Source organism: Zootoca vivipara, chromosome 5 (assembly GCF_963506605.1).
Source record: "Zootoca vivipara chromosome 5, rZooViv1.1, whole genome shotgun sequence".
Classification (NCBI taxonomy): domain Eukaryota; kingdom Metazoa; phylum Chordata; class Lepidosauria; order Squamata; family Lacertidae; genus Zootoca; species Zootoca vivipara.
Window position 1 is genome coordinate 29,910,761 of NC_083280.1, and position 16,933 is coordinate 29,927,693.

Here is a 16,933-nt window from a genome sequence, read left to right on the forward strand (position 1 = left end):
CTAAAGAGGTTTTGTGATGAGAGTGGCAGTCCTCGGCTAATCGGTATTGATGAAAATGTTTTTTAAAAATGTTTCTCTAATGGTTTTCTTTCTAGATGGACAGTGGGCAGTACAGTATGTAGCAACGTAATTCTTCTGGCTCAAGGACTTCTGCACAACAGAACTTCCTCTCCTCTCCATGCACACCCTCCTAAAAACTGCTCTGGGAGACTAGAAGAAAATCTGGGGCAGATATAGGAGGTGCATGGGGAGTGGAGAGGAAGGGAAAATGACGTTGTGTAGCTAGAAGTTGTGGCGCTAGTAGAAGTATATCACTGATAGGCACACGGAGCTGTTTGGCAAAGTTCTCATGCTCTTTTCTCCCCTCCCATTTGATGTGCAGAGGGCAACTTATAAAAGCAAGCAGGAGAGCCCCTGCACATGTATCAGATCATAGATTTCATCATTAAAGAATTTGGGAGAAATTAATCTTCAGTTGTTAATTAGGTAGCGCCTATATGATATAGAGCGACAGAATCACCTGGCCACAATAAGGAAATTTTGTCCATGGTATGATTATTTTCCACCTAGTCATTTTGACACTTTGGCACCCTGTTCGCAAAATTTAACAATTCCAAAATACAGGCGCGCTTTCACAAGATTGAATATGCTGCCTTTGGCTGTGCTTGAGGGTCGATTTTCCACAGGCAGTATTGAGTCAGTGGCTCATGTGCTTCTGGCTTGCACTCTTTAAAAAAAGATTTGAGCAGTGAGGTTATTACCCTTCTATTATTGTCCATGCCAGGTCGCTCAACCATTGCTACTGTGTCCTTTCTTTTAGCAGATCAAGATGATCTGGTGACAGCAAAAACTGCAAAGTTTTTAGCGGGGGCAATTAGAATAAGATCTGTTATTTGATGGTTGATGTAAAAACCCCAAAATGTATTTTCTATAGTTATGTTTTTACCTCTATCTTCAGTACATTTTATTTTATTGCTATGGCTAGTGGCTGATGCAAATAAAGATTTTTCTTATTCTGAATCTTCAGTTGTGCTTTTCATTTTTTAAGATTTGGAAGACATGTCGATGAACTATGATTGTCCGCAAGAGGAAACTGATTCTTCGGAGAATAGCCTGCATCCAGATTTTTCAAAAGTAAGAGACTACCGTTGTTGTTGTTGTTGTTGTTTAAAAAATAAGAGTAATAACTTCTGTGTGTTGCATATGCCAAAGCTAAGCATTCACATCTGCGGTCTGAAGTGCCCTGCTCTAGTGGCAAGATGCACCATGCAGCTCCAGCCTTGCAAACCAGCCTAGGACCATTCAACTCTCCTCATCAGGATAAGAACATAAGAAAAGCCCTGCTGGATCAGGCCTAAGTGCCATGTAGTCCAGCATCCTTTTCTCACAGTGGCCAACCAGATGCCTCTGGAAAGCCCAATAGCAGGACCTGAGTGCAACAAAATTCTTCTTACTTGTGATTCCCAGCTAGGGTTGCCAGACTCAATAGAGGACAGGACTTCTGTGCCTTTAATTGCCCTGCTCTCTTTTGAGTCTGGAAACTTTAAAGAGAAACCAGCAGACCCTTTGTTTAATTTACAAGCAAAGGGTCTGCTGGTTTCTCTTTAAGGTTTCCAGACTCAAAAGAGAGCAGGGCAATTAAAGGCACAGAAGTTCTGTCCTCTATTGAGGTAGAAACTAGCCATCTTGACTACAAATTTGTCTAATCCCCTTTTAAAGCACCCAAGTTGGTCTCCATCACTAGGCTTTGTTGAAGTAAATTCAACCGATTACTAAAATTGCTCCTCCAAATCTAACCTTTTTTGATAGGAGAGGATAGGTTTTGCTGGGAACAACTGCCATCTAAAGATGTGTCATTTTGGCATAGTACCGGGTGCAAAATGGGTGGAGATTGGGCTTGCTGGAGACATTGTGACAGATGACTTTGTCCACAAGCCATTCGAAAGGCATCTTAGCCACTATGGAGCCATTTATGTGGTTAACCTCAGTTGCAAACTTTTAAAATAGTACCGGGAGTAATATGAGGCATAGCAGAATGCACCTGTTAAAATTTCTTCACAGTACATGCTGCCACATTAATGCTGGTGCTTCATGATATTTTTTTCATTGTTAACAACAAGGCGTCTTGTAGATGGCAGGAAACAAAACTGAAATAATTTAGGCTTCATGATTAGAGTTTACAATTAAAGCCAAAAATAATACTGATTTGGAAAATATTCATCTGAACAGCTTGAGGTTTTTCCAAATCAGAGCACGTGAATGTAAATTTGACTCTCTTACAACAATTTGCATACCTAGTGTCAGATTTTGAAGAGTTGCCTTGCCACTTACTGTTTATGGATTTCCAGCTTGGTGTTTCTTACTTTGCTGTTGGCAAATTTATAATTATAATTTATAATGTGGTACCGAAATAATTTGCTATAGCACTGGAAATAAGTATGTATTTTAATTACAAACAACACTGTTGGATGAAACTAAACATAGTCGGTAATTAGGTTAAATGAGTTACTCAAAATAATACAGGATTATCTGAATTGCACCAATGTGATATTCTTGAATGTTTTAGAGATTCTGCCCCAGATTAAATGTAGATTTATACCAGCAATAAAAAGAGAGACATTAAAAAGAGAGACATTTGAGTGTGTGTGTGTTGCAGGGAGTGGGAAATAGCTTTGTGGGCCAAATTTGAACCCCTGACATGAAGCAATTTGAGCTAATGAGATGTTTACCTGTAGAATAAGAGGGTGTTGTTGTTGTTGCAGTACCTCACAGAAACAGAAGAAACTGTCAGAGCATCTCGAAATATGGATAGGTTGAATCTGTTCTCCCTAGATCCCGATATTGCTGTAAGTATTATTCTTTGTTGCTTTATATTGTCAGGTGAGAGAAAGCTAAAAGTGACCAACATGTCCATAGGGGAGGCAGCTGTGTCATCCTCACTGCTTTGCCTTTATTATTGCTTTGATTCACATGATTTCCTACCCACTCTTCATTGTAATCTGCCTAGGGAAGATTACAGTAATACAAGCATACACTTAAAAACAAGTAGAACAGTTTATATGCAATTATAAATGCAAGTTAAAACAATTCTAAGCAAAAGCTACAGAGTATAAATTAAACAAAGTGGAAAAGGTGGGTTTTACAAAACAAAAACAAAAAAACCCACAACCTTAAATGTCCAGGGTCAGACTAAAAAGGTTTGTAATCAACATACAATGGAAGCTGTGTAATGAAAATGCTAAATGCAGCTCTGTGTGGAGGGAGTTCCACAGTTTACTGACCCTGCTCTTTATTTTGTATATTCGTACGTATTTCTAATGTTCTGTATTTCAATGTTTTGAATGTTTGCTGTAAACTGCTTTGGGCACAGCTCATTGTGGAAAAATGACATAGAAGTAAACTCAATCAATCAATCACAATTTAAGGGCTGCCACAGAGAAAACTCCCTGGGCCACCATTCATCACAATTATGAGGGCATTGGAACTATCAGGAGTGTCCCACATACTGTCTTTTTTCAAAAACTAGCTTGCAAAGAAATGAATTTTATGCTGCCTGTCACTGGATCTCTGATCTTACAACTGTTTTTCCTATAACTTCCTATAACTATAACTTCAATCAGCTAATTATCCCAGTGTCTTTATTCCAGGCCTCGAATCCTCAAAGAAAGGAATTTCCGGCAGCAGATTCATTGCCCAAGCCTTTCCAGGAAAAGGATGCCAAGCGAATCATGATAACATGCAAATCCCTTAATCTCAATCTTCAGGCTTGCGTTTCTGATAATGAAAGTGACCCCGTCACCAATGTAAGTCTTAAGCAGAGGTAGGGGGCTTATATCAAGACACTGGCCATGGTCAGGCACAATATTGGCCAGTAAACCATAGGGACATTGGGGTCTCCATGAGCTGCATTCTGGTGTGTAAAGTTCAAGCAGTCTGCACTTTGCTCTTCCCTTCCTAGAGTGGAGAAACAAATCATGGAATTGCTGGCTTAGCATCACATGCAAACAAGTGCTAATGTGGTGTAGCGGTTAGAGTGTCAGGCTGGTACCAGGGAGACCAGGGTTCAAATCCCCACTTAGCCACGAAGCTCATTTGGTAATGTTGGGCCAGTTACTGACTCTCAGCCTAACCTACCTCACAGGGTTCTTGTGAAGACTAAATGAGGAGTGGCAGAACCACGTTCGCCACCTTGAGCTTCTTGGAGAATGCAATCTTAAAATGTAAAAGGTCCATGTTTGTTAAAGTCCACTTTTCTCCGAAACCGCTTGACCGCTTGCATTCAAATTTGGCCACAACGTCACATGGGAATACGCACATGTTTGCATGCACTTAGAATGGACAGATAGCATACCTGTGACAGGTAAAAACCTGAATTTGTCTTTAAAAAACATAGCGCCCTCCAATGGACATCAAAGGAATAGACGCCATTGTGTAGCAATTTTATTTTCCATTTCTTGCACTGAACCACAGCAACGCGTGGCAGGGTACAGCTAGTAAATAAATAAATATAAATGAATAAACAAACCATGAGCAGAAACGAAGAACAAATCTGCAGAACAAAGAACAAAGGAAATTAGTGAATGCATTTTTGAGCTGTACTTTAAAGTGCCAGGCAATCTCTTGGTGACCTTACCCATGATGCCTTGCTCTGGGAGAGGACTCCCCCCCCCTGCACTCTTTCCTCAGAGTAAAGGTAGAAGCACCTGTGGCTGATCAGGCCAGAAAAGGAATATAGGGAGGGAGGAGGGAGGAGATGGTGGCGGCAGTGAGAGAGGAAAGAGGAAGTGGTGGGGAGGAAAAAAAGGATAGCTATTCCAGTCTCAGGCTGTGTAATGTCTTTTCTGGCCCTGTTGGGGAGAAACAACCCATGAGCCCTGGTTCCCACATAATACTAAGCCAGATGTGCTGTGTGGTTCATTTCCCCACTCTAAGAAAGGAGTAGCAAAGCAGAGACATTGATCTGCATTGCACGGGTGCAGTTTCTGTAGCCATGGTTTATAGCAGGCATCTCCAAACTGCGGCCCTCCAGATGTTTTGGCCTACAACTCCCATGATCCCTAGCTAACAGGACCAGTGGTCAGGGATGGTGGGAATTGTAGTCCAAAACATCTGGAGGGCCGAAGTTTGAGGATGCCTGGTTTATAGCCAGTGTTGCATGTGAATGAAGCCACTGCTTTGTTTCCTCAAGAGAGTGACTCAAATCCCTTCTGAAGCCTGTTGCTTTTCATGGGGATTTGGTAAAAACAGCAGGTTTTATTCTGAATTTTTTTTTTTGCTGTTATTTATGTATAAAGAGTGGTGATGTTATATAAATCAATTTATATAAACAACACTGAATGTACACATATTTTTGAAACACAGTTTCCTTATAGATTTAAGACAAATTTTAAAAAAAGATGATGCTAAGCCTCTTTTTCATTTTAATATCTATCTTAATAGGGGCTTGCAACTACCTGACCTTAATCAGTACAAAAGCTGGCTCCATCAGGCTTTCGATCAAACCTTATACAAATAAATGAGTTTCTGTGTCTTTACCTATTCACTTTTATGTAATGTAATTCGGGGTGTGGGACCTTGGGAGAAAAGATCAGTGTCTGCTGTCTGATGAGGGACCTTGGAGCAGTCTATAAGCTGAAATAGAGCTCATCTCACTGCACATGGAATAGCATGCAGAATTGCAGCCCATGGGTTGGACCCAGGCTAAACTAGTCGTGCTACTGAAATCAATGAGACAAGTTTGCTACAACTTTCAATGGAATTTCAACATGACTAGCTTATATTGGATCCAATTTAACATTTCTCCAGAAAACTGTTTCTATTTTTTACATCAAAATGACAAAATAAAAAATAACTAGAAGTCCAAAATATAATATATTTGTTGAAAATAGGAACTAAATAACAGCTGCCTTGGAATAAATTACAAAATACCAGTTCAGGAGCATCAGATTTTTGCCCGTGTCTATGTTACAGAGGGGAGGTTGAAAGATTGTGTCAGTTAGGTTCTGACAATGCAATTTCTGTGGTTTTTGGAGAAGACACTGATTTCTTTCATTAGCAGATGACATCAGCAGTGTTTATTTTGCACATGCCAGTCAATACTTTTTTGGCAGGATGAAAATGCTGGCAAAATCATAGCTGTAGTGAGAATGGGGCGAGTGCATAATTGCTTTTATTTTATTTATTTTGTGGGTTTTTTTTTTTTTTTGCTAATGCAGGATTTCCAAAAAGTGGAGAGCAAGCAACTATCATATGGAGTGTTAGTTGATGGGTTGGGACAGGTTGATAGGAATTGCAGAAATTGATAGAAACACATTTTATAAACCTAGCTGAAAGCATATCATCGAACAAACAACGGCCAAACTAATTTAAAAGGAAAATGCACACATTGGGTCGCACATAACACTAAACCATGGTTTAGTGCTACGTGGATGAACCTCACTGAACATTAATAATAATAATAATAATAATAATAATAATAATAATAATAATAATAATAATTTTTATTTATACCCGCCCTCCCCAACCAAGACTGGGCTCAGGGTAGCTAACACCGAATACAAAACAATTAATTAAAATACAGCTTAAAAACAAGATTAAATGCAACATTAAAATTTAAATGCAGCCTCATCAGAAAAAGAAAAAAGGGGGAGGGGATCAAGTTGATTCCAGGCCAAAGGCCAGGCAAAACAACTCTGTCTTACAGGCCCTGTGGAAAGAAATCAAATCCCGCAGGGCCCTAGTCTCATGAGACAGAGCATTCCACCAGGCTGGAGCCAATGATGAAAAGGTCCTGGCTCTGGTTGAGGCTAACCTGACTTCCTTAGGGCCAGGGATTTCTAAGTTATTGCTATTTATGGACCTTAAGGTCCTCCACGGGGCATACTGGGAGAGGCGGTCCTGTGGGCTTGCAAAACTCCTCTCCCCATCCTTTGTGAGCAGGAGAACTGCCAGGTTTCTTTCCACTTTTAAGAAATCTGAGCTTAGTGTTACATTCAAGCCAGGAACCCGGGTTTCAGAGTCTGGTTCCTTCAATATGCCAGCTTCATAAGTTTTTGTTTGAAGTTGCCTTGTTAAAACTGACCAGTGTTAGCTTGAAATAAGGATTCCTAGTTCAAATGTGAACCAAATTTCATTTACTGGCTAAACTTAATCCAACTCTTTAAAAACTTAGAGGAAAACACCATAATAAGCATTTTCTTTTTAGTTACTTTCATCAGTTACAGACCCAATGCAGTCTCAAACAAAATAAAACATGGCCTTCCCAATTAAAACTTACATTAATCAGCAAAAACTTTGCTTGTTAAACTGATTAACAATGCAATTCTGTCCATGCCTACTCAAAAGTAAGTCCTATAGAGTTAGGGTTGCTGTTATGTACTGAGCTGAAGCCTAGAACAATAGGATCCAGAATGCAGCAGTCTGATTGGTCCGCTGGAGCCACCCAATCCAGCTCCAGGTAGAAGTGAATCAGCAACCTGATTGGCCTACAGGTTCCGCCCGGAAGTAGCCAATCACGCAAGGCCCATTGTGTAAATAATGTATATAAGGAGACGTTTTGGGGAAAGAGCCATTCCTCTCTTCTTCTGTTGCTACTACAAGCCAAATAAAGAGCATGAAATTCACTTTCGACTCCGAGTATATTTCACTTGCCATATTTCACAAAGTGAAAATCTGGGCACAAAAGTTGTTGAGATTCTTTTGCAAAATCTCCCCCCCCCCCAAAAAAAAATTTTTTTTAACCTAAATATCAACACTTCCTATATGGGCTGCCATATGCCCACGTTTTCTCAGACCTTTCAGCCACTTTCCAAAAATTCTGCCCTGGTGCCAATTTCGACAGATGAATTCAGATTATTTCTGAGAAATTCCGGATGCATGGTAGCCCTACATTGAGTACAATGATCCATATAAGCATGTATATAATTGCAGTGTGGGGCTTCAAACCCATATACACACCTCTGGGAAAGAAGTTGCCTGAACTCAACAGAGGAAACTTCCTAATACTGTTTCCAATCATCTAGCTCAGTATTGTGAGACTAACAGTGGCTTTCCAGGGTTTCAGACAGGGAGCATTCCCTGGCCTACCTGGTGACAGGGGTGGAGGAAGGGGGTGCAGTAGGGATGGGTCACCCCAGGTGTAATCACTGAGGGGGGGGTGACAAAATGATGGCCAGCTCCTAGAGGTGCCCGCAAGCTCTATCCTGCCCCAAACAGTCCGTCCGCCACCTCCCCCTCAGCTGTAGGATGGCTGAGTGGGAGGAGGCAGGCAGACTCTTCAGAGGCGATGCCAGGGATTGAACCTGAGACCTTCTACATGCAAAGCAGAAGTTCTCTTACTAAGCTATGGCCCTTCCTCAGAGATTAATGGGGCCAATTCTCCTTCATGGTGAGAGTTGAAGTCACTTCTTGCTGCTTCTCGGTCCCATGCCTTATGCCACTTGATCTGAGTTACAGTGCACAGGATTACACTGTAAACCTTGCAGCTTAAACTTAAATTATTTTAGCCTGCTATTATCCTGATTTTTCACTTTTCGTTCCTGCTCTTTGCCTCCAGATTGAGCCATTCTTTGTGAGCGTGGCTCTTTTTGATATACGGGACAGCAGGAAGCTCTCTGCTGATTTTCACGTGGATCTAAACCATACTCTGGTTAGACAGATGATGTCAGGTCCTTCACCCTCATTGGAAAATGGTACTATTGAGTCTGCTGGCACCAAAGACGAGGAACCACAGGTCAAGGGGTTTCCAGAAGAATGGCTGAAGTACCCAAAACAGGTACCTAAAACTTCACTAGTTCCACAGGCATTTGCTTTTGACTCCTTAAAGCTGAAAATTATAGTTATTTATTTTTAACATTATTATTATTATTGCTCTTTAGCTGAAAAGGCTTTCAGAGTGACTTACTAGTATAATAGCCCCTGCCCTCGCAGCCAAGAGTTGTGCTTGGCTCATGGGAGCCTTTAGTTATTTAAACGTTTCTCTCACATATCGGGACTTCTTCTGTCTTAGTGAATGTCACCTCTTGTCTCCGCAGGCTGTTTTCTCCATAAGTAACCCTCATTCCGAAATAGTTTTGGTGGCAAAGATTGAAAAGGTGCTCATGGGAAATATTGCCACCAGTGCAGAACCTTACATAAGGAATCCAGACTCTAACAAGGTAATGTGATCAAAAGATGGAATGCCTTTCGCAACCCAGGGGTCAAGTCAAATACTGTACTGAGAAACCTCCTCAGAACTTGCTTTAGCAATCCATAGGACCACAGTGGATTTTCAGTTGTATGAACGATCTGCTTCTGCTTGTTTCTCATTGCCTGAGTACTCCCATTGTCTGAGTATCTGTTAGCTAAGTAATTGAACCTGCTGGGCTATGGTATTGATGATTACAAATCCATCCCCTCCCCTCCTATGACTCAACTAGGTCCCTTGATGAAACCAACATAATGGTACCAGTTACTTAGAGCGGTGGCAGGCTGCCCTTCTCTGGAGGCCTTCAAGCAGGGGGATAGACAGCCACTTCTTGAAGATGCTCTTGCTCTGTATTGTCCTGCACTGGCAAGTGGGTCGGGCCCGATGGACAAATGAGCTTCCTCCAATTTTATGATAGACCATTGGTTGGAGGAATCAACAAGTGGTTGAAACGTGCAGCTTTCATGTCATTCTTTCCTTGTGAATAATTAAATCTTCAAGTGATCATCCAGCAGGGTGACATTTACAATATGTTTATGGGATTTCAGATAGTTTTCTTTATAGGAATTATTAATTTGTTTGTTTGTTTGTTTTCTCCCTAGTGGGCCCAGAGAGTGTTAAAATCCAACAAGCAATTCTGCAGCAAGTTGGGGAAATACCGGATGCCCTTTGCCTGGTCTGTACGGTACGTAACTGCCTTTGTAAATGTCGTTTTCAGCAATTACTCATACCAACAGCGGCTGTGAAAGGAACTGGCCCTTCTTCTTGAAACAGCAAGGCACAACAACAGCACTACCCCTATATAGAGGACTATGACTTGGTGTAGTTCTCCAGGGCAAGGAAAGAAAGAGAGCCAGTGTAGGGTAGTGTAGAGGGTTGGGCTAGGACCTGGGAGAGCAGAGTTCAAATCCCCACTCAGCCGTGAAGCTCAATGGGTGACTCAATGGTGGTTTTGGGTAGGGAGGATTCATTTCACTGGACCAGCATATGTATATGTGGATCTGTGTGTTCCTTCACCCTCTAGCAATTCTCTCTCTCTCTCTCTCTCTTCCTCTCTCTCTCTCTCTACCAGTCTCCTGTGACATACCCCTTTCTCCCCTCTGGCCATTCTGCTTTCCCTTCCTCAGTCTTCTGATCTGTTCCCCTTTCCCTCCTACCCTCTTGGTCACTCCACTTTCTGTTCAGCTGCTGATCTGAACTTTAAAAACTACACAGAGCAGAAAAAGGAAGTTGGGGAAATGATTCTCTCTCCCACTTCCTGTTTCACCTTTCTGTGCTTTTGAAGGCTGGGCAGAATTTCATTTCACTATTTTAAATTGCATGTTAGTTTGAAATGTTCTCTAGAGTGGTCCAGTGAGTGGCATTGGTGTGGCAAGTAACTGCATCTCACACCCATCCCCATTTAATTCCTGCTCTTATATGTTACCAGACAGACAAGGTACCAATCCATATACAGGTAGCTCACAGTCTGCAAAAGCAGCATTTAAATTAAAGCACAGGATAGCTTTAGCACGGCTGGTAATTGTGGATCAATAGTCCCATTCACATAACCAACGACAAGTTCCCGGAGTTCGTAGATTTATCCACATTTTAGGCTCACAAAGTGGAATTTGCCCTAGTAATTGCACAAGGCTATAAATAGATATTTCCACTAGACACACACAACATGCTGTGCAAAATGTGGCTCGGCTATGATGAAAAGCAGAAATCTTGGACTGTGAATGTGCTTTCCATTTCTTTAATTTCTGGCTATAGTACTATTCCCATTTAATGTGGATTTTTATATTTTACTTTGTGCTATTATAATTTAAAGCAGGCACATACAGCCATAATGTAAACTTTACTCTTGAGTCACTCCTAATCTGACAATATCTCACTAGAACTGGCCTTTGTCACAACAGAAGTTTCTGTGTCCTGGAATTTGGGTTGTTGCCCTGTACACTTTCCCAAGAGACAATAATTGCAGCACACATTAGAATTACAATGTGAGAAGTCAGTCTCCCTTTCTCATATTTCTACCACAGCTGCCAGAGTTTGCAAATAGGATTTGTACTTGGAGACCTCATTTCCCACAAAATATTTTCCATATAGCCTTCCTTCCATTCTATTATTCTATTATTTTTTCAAACAAAGGTGGAAGAACCTGTGGCCCTCCGGATGTTAGTGAATGACAGCTCCCATCATCCCATGGCTACTGGGCATGATGGCTAGGGCTGATGGGAGTGGGAGTTGAACAACATCTGGAGCACCAAATGTTACCAGACCATTTTAAAATCCAATCTGTAAAATATCTCAATGACTTGCAATATTAGAAGTACGGTATGTCCTTTATGTCTTGATTCTATATCTACCTAACCAACTGCGTCCCCAATATCCAGTGGTGGATAATCTGAACCTGAAGGGCTTAAAACTATGATGTGAAGCATCAGAACCTAAACTCCTAAATCCTAACTCCTAAATCCGGCCCTGCTTGGGACTGTAGTAAATACAAAGTAGGTCCTTGAGATCTTAAGCTTGTTCAGCCCTGCTTTAAAGCTGCATCCTAGGAAAACATCATGATTCCCAACATCATGTCATGGCAATGGTACAGAATTTCTATACACAAGAATTTAAAGTGCTGGTGCTGACCTTTAAAGCCCTAAATGGCCTTCGCCCAGTATATCTGAAAGAGCGTCTCCACCCCCATCATTCAGCCCAGACACTGAGGTTCAGCGCCGATGCCCTTCTGGTGGTTCCCTCAGTGCAAGAAGTGAGGTTACAGGGAACCAGGCAGAGGGCCTTCTTGGTAGTGGCACCCACCCTGTGGAACGCCCTCCCATTAGATGTTAAGGAAATAAACAGCAATCTGACTTTTAGAAGACATCTGAAGGCAGCCCTGTTTAAGGAAGTTTTTGATGTTTTATCGTGTTTTTAATATTATGTTGGGAGCTGTCCAGAGTGGCTGGGGAAACCCAGCCAGATGGGGGGGTATAAATAATAAATTATTATTATTATTATTATTATTATTATTATTATTATTATTATTATTTTATTTATTTTATTGTGGCTGCTTCTTCAGAGGTCAGTCTCACTCTATTCAGTGAGGCTTGTTCCAATGTGGCCAAAATGTGTAAGAGGACAGGACTTCTGCACCTTTAAGTGAAGCATGAGAAGGCATCAATTCCCTCATCTATCCCACCATTAAAGGTGCTCTGGTCACCCTAGTTTATTCCCTGGTAAATATGCATAGACTTGTACCCTCAACAAGAATGGTGTGTGGTGTTAATATTATTATTGAACTACTTGGATTCAACGCCCATGCCACAATCTGACTCGACGTATTGCTGAAAACCTCCAGATAAATTATGTTTAATTTTAGGTTTGGGTGTTTGGAGGTTTGTTTGTTTTTTTAAAAAAAGATGGAATTAGAAAAAAGGAAGCTTGAAAGTAGAACTCAGCGGCAAAGGAAGGAACTCATGCATCCCTAGAGATCATTAACAATGGCTTGGTTTTCATTTAATATATTGTTTCCCTTTGTTACAGGCCAGTCTTTAAAGATAATCAGGGAAATATTGACAGAGATTCCCGGTTCTCACCTTTGTTCAGGCAAGAAAGTAGCAAAATTTCAACGGATGACTTAATGAAACTCGTCACAGAATACAGAAGGTAAGGAATCATTGCTTGGCTGTGTTGATTAACTCCTTTGCATCAATGGTTTTGTTTGCACAGAAGAGATGAGTGCCAAAACAACCACATTACACGGAATGGTTTTCACATTAGTCAGTTGCATGCCAAAGTGGGTTTCCAGCAAAGCTCTTTGGGAAAACTGGAGAGATGTTTGCTGCATTAACAAACTTTATGGCCACTTGATTGTGGAATTAATTTGAATGGAATTAATTTCAGTTGAAGCAAGGGGAAAGTGTAGGAATTAAAGATATGTACATTCATTTCATGGAGGAGAGTTTTATCAGGTATATTGACTAAATGGAAGTACAGTTTTTCTTTTTTGCCAGTTATTTTTATTGATTTCCATAATGTTTAACATATTTAACAGCTGATTTCCCACCCCCAGATGTCTCCCCCCCCATTTCCCCCCTCCCTTGCTGCTCCCAATGAAATAATTTTTTCAACTATCATTTCAAAATCCATTCAACCCTTCTCCCTACACATCACCTGTTCAATTACCAATTTCTGCTGTGGCTTTTGTACATTGCTATAACCTGTCCTCAAAATAGTCGAGTACAGTGAATCCTCTTTTATCTATCTATAATAGCCGTTCATCAATTTTGAAACATTTCCTTCTGATACCTCTTGAGTAACACTTTGCCTGAGAAAGACAGATCTTGCTTCCTCCCAGACAAGATACATTCTGCCCTAACATGGCCTTGAGAATTGCTGTCTGACATATGCCCCCAGTAAAAAAACTCAATAAACAACTCAGCCTCACTGGTGCGATGTGCAGAGGGTGAAAATGAAACCCCTATATATATATATATATTTGGGTATAAATATATAATATACATCCCCCCCCCCTTTAACACTGCCAATCTCCCAGTGTCACTCACCCTTCACATTTCGCCAAATTTAATCTGCGGTTTTACATCCAACCAGCTCATTAATAAATCATTAATGAATAAACATAATCCATACCTCTTCTTCTCTGTCTGAAAGTCTCTGAAGCTGTCAAGATGGTATACACTGTGGTCCATCCTGTCCCTTTCACTGTTCTTATTTCCAGCTTCAAGCTTCAAGGGGGATGGGCTGATGTAATCTCAACAAAATGCATATCTCCTCTCCATCCTCCCCCCAAAACTAATAAATATTCCTGCACTCCATCCTGCGATCCTCAGTTCCATTACATCCAACTCCACAGCTTATTCTCTTCTGTTTAACAGACAGTCAATCGAGTTCATACCAATCTTTTCTTTTTTTACTATTTTTATTTCACAATACAAAGTTCCAAGGGGTGGTCAAAATCCCTCAAAAGCCCCTCAAGGTTGTTACTCTCCTCCTCCTTTCAGACAAAGTCCTTCGTTATAAAATAAATCCATTGCAAAAAGGTATCTTTAAAGTCCACTCTTCCCGAAAACTTTGCATTCCATTACTTTTGGGGAGGGTGGATGGATAATATAGATCTCAAGAAAAGAAATATGACTTAAAATATTGCCTCTCCTCCCCTCCTTCCACCATTCAGGCAAAGCAGAAATTAGCTTCTTCCATTCTTTCCAAACCTTTCAAAACAGATGATTTTCAGAGTATCATACAGTACTCTGGTTTCGCCTCAGATTGTATAAATCTTTCGCCTTTTTACAAACAGATGGTTTTCTCCTGCAGCATAAACCAGGAAGAGGAGGTGCCTCTTCACTCACCAATTATGTCCAAATTCAAAGGTATTCCGCAGCTCACCATGGTAGCTGGTTGGAGCTGTCCTTGGACGGAGCCGTTGAGCGCCCTTACCTTTTTGTCTGGGAGTCAGGGATTTCCAACCCTGCTCACACACAAAAAAAGGCATTAACGGACGACCATGGATCGTGCCCTTTTGATACCTTTGAAAGGTTAGGGGAAAGATGCCCCTTACCCCCCATTGATCCCCGTCTGGGACCCCTCCCGGGTACTGGAGCGCCCGAGAAAATGACTTGCCGGGTTTGCTGAAAAACAGGAAGTCCTGTACAGAGTTGTTTTCATCCAGTAACTGCTTCATTTCATTAAGGGCCTTTTCCACCCCTCTCTATGTTCATGTTCAATGCTTTATAAGAATTTAGCAAGGCAAGGCTTCTGTGTTGTCTTTGGAACTTTGGTTATATGTCCAGGCTCCATGCAGGAGCTGGTAACCCAACTGGTTTAGGGCTGTGTACAGCTCCCTGGCAGGGCTCTCAGGACAAGCCTGCTTTGGGTTTTCTCTTAAGCCAAGGGAGGAGAGGGCAGGGAGAGTCCATGGGTTACTCTGTACTTCAGGTTGCAGTACAAAGTTAATCTTCATTGGCTGAATGCAGCATAGTTTGCTTATTCAGAAGCTACGGCAATTCGTCATCAGCAAGGCTTTGTTCTATATGGCTTAGCGATTCTAGCCTTGATAATGCTTTTCAAATTTGCCATTGAAGAGCTTTGAGCAATGGAATAATGGTCACCTAGACAGAGCTTTCACTTGGTTCCTCGCCCCTTCATTGTTACAATGCAGAAGCTGACACCGTTTTTTCAGCTAGGCGTAGCTGAATGACAATACAGTGAATATTGCTCAGAGTTATTTTCTACCATTATTACAATAATTGTTGCTGAAAAAAATAACAGAAATAAGATTAAATAAAAGAGTTCTTTTCATGACAGTTGCCTCACTTCTATTTGAGAAGAAAAATGGATTTTGCTGTAGTTCAGCAGTTCACTAAAATTTAATGTCTTGCTTTATTCTTTTCTTTGTACCTTAAATCACTAATTCCATTTTCCTTTATACTGGGGGGGGAGGTTCCTCCAAATGTTGCTGGAGTACTTTTGTCATCAGCCCCAGTTGTATGGCCAATGGAGAAGGATAATGAGAGTTGTAGTTCAGCAACATCTGGAAGGCCACAGTTCCCTAAACCGCTGCTTTATATGATGGTCCCACCATTAATTTGTACTGGGAAGTGTAGGTCTGTGAGAGGTCTCCTATCAGCTCTCAACACCATTAACAAACTACACTTCCTTGGTTTCTTTGGGGGAAACAATGACTATTAAAGTGGTATAAGAGTGCTTCAAACATACGATGTGGATGTGATCAATGTCTGTGTTCACGCTCTTGCTTATTCTGTGCGGGTCACCTTTTAAAAATATATTTCTGATGTTTGCAGGGCAGAGAAGATCAACAAAATTCAGATCATACCTGGCAGCTTAGAAATCACAGTTGATTCTGTACCTTTGGAGCATCAAAGTATGATTCCATTTTGTAATTTCTAAGAAATTGCTAACCATTGTGATGAGACATTGAGATTAAGGGAGGGGTGAATATCACTTTTTTAAAAAATGTTTTTTTTAATTGATTCTGTGGTTCCTTAGCATAGGAGTGGAGTTTTGTAAAGGAGTTTGGAAGATAGGCAGATTTTGTACCATTAACACACCTGACACTAGGCTACATTGCACATCACCACATCTGTGCTCCATAGAATTTCATGGATAAAACCATTTGCAATTTTCAAACATTCCATACAAGCAGCAAAAGTAGAAGCATGACTGTCTTAGTCTTCCTTCCCATACAATTTCAGACCTTGTGTGATGGATAGAGATGCCCTTTTTTCTCTGACACGGGGACAGAGATAATATCCCCCATCTTCACATGAGCCCTAAGAACATGCACAAAGGAAATACGTATCGCTCGTGTCCTCCTTTGTCAGTCGCACTTCAACAAATTCGGTATCCATAGGCATCCACAGGAATTTTCCCAGGTGGGAGAAGGTTGAAAGTAAAACACTGAACAAGGAAAGCAGGCTGATTTCTTACAAAAACATGAGATGAACAGTACCTGTACATTTTACTTTTGTATCGCATGTTCTGGGCAACCCAATCAAATGGGCAGCATACAAATAATAAAATTATACACATGCTAGAATTATGCTTTTTTTAAAAAGTAAGCCAGGAATTTGTGGATTACAGTTCATCCAGTTGGGAAGAAACAAGCACCCCCCCTCCAGTTCCCACTCTATGGACCACCATGTGTGCATCTTTACATAGTGTGTATCTTTACATAGTGTTATATTGGACTGAAGACATCTTCAGTCCAAAGCTTTCCAATTACTCAAATAT

The 16,933-nt window shown here is 41.0% G+C and overlaps 1 protein-coding gene across 9 annotated transcripts in view; it reads left to right on the top strand.

The window, feature by feature from the left end:
• Positions 1 to 16,933, top strand: part of DOCK10 (dedicator of cytokinesis 10) — a 186,802-nt gene that overhangs the window by 103,004 nt on the left and 66,865 nt on the right. For all 9 annotated transcript variants that reach the window (XM_035132552.2, XM_035132548.2, XM_035132555.2 and 6 more), the window contains exons 9-16: positions 1,049 to 1,134; positions 2,763 to 2,846; positions 3,648 to 3,803; positions 8,555 to 8,773; positions 9,033 to 9,155; positions 9,787 to 9,869; positions 12,707 to 12,829; positions 15,985 to 16,064. In XM_035132552.2, the coding sequence (XP_034988443.2) occupies positions 1,049 to 1,134; positions 2,763 to 2,846; positions 3,648 to 3,803; positions 8,555 to 8,773; positions 9,033 to 9,155; positions 9,787 to 9,869; positions 12,707 to 12,829; positions 15,985 to 16,064 (954 nt within the window). The remainder of the gene's footprint in view (positions 1 to 1,048; positions 1,135 to 2,762; positions 2,847 to 3,647; positions 3,804 to 8,554; positions 8,774 to 9,032; positions 9,156 to 9,786; positions 9,870 to 12,706; positions 12,830 to 15,984; positions 16,065 to 16,933) is intronic.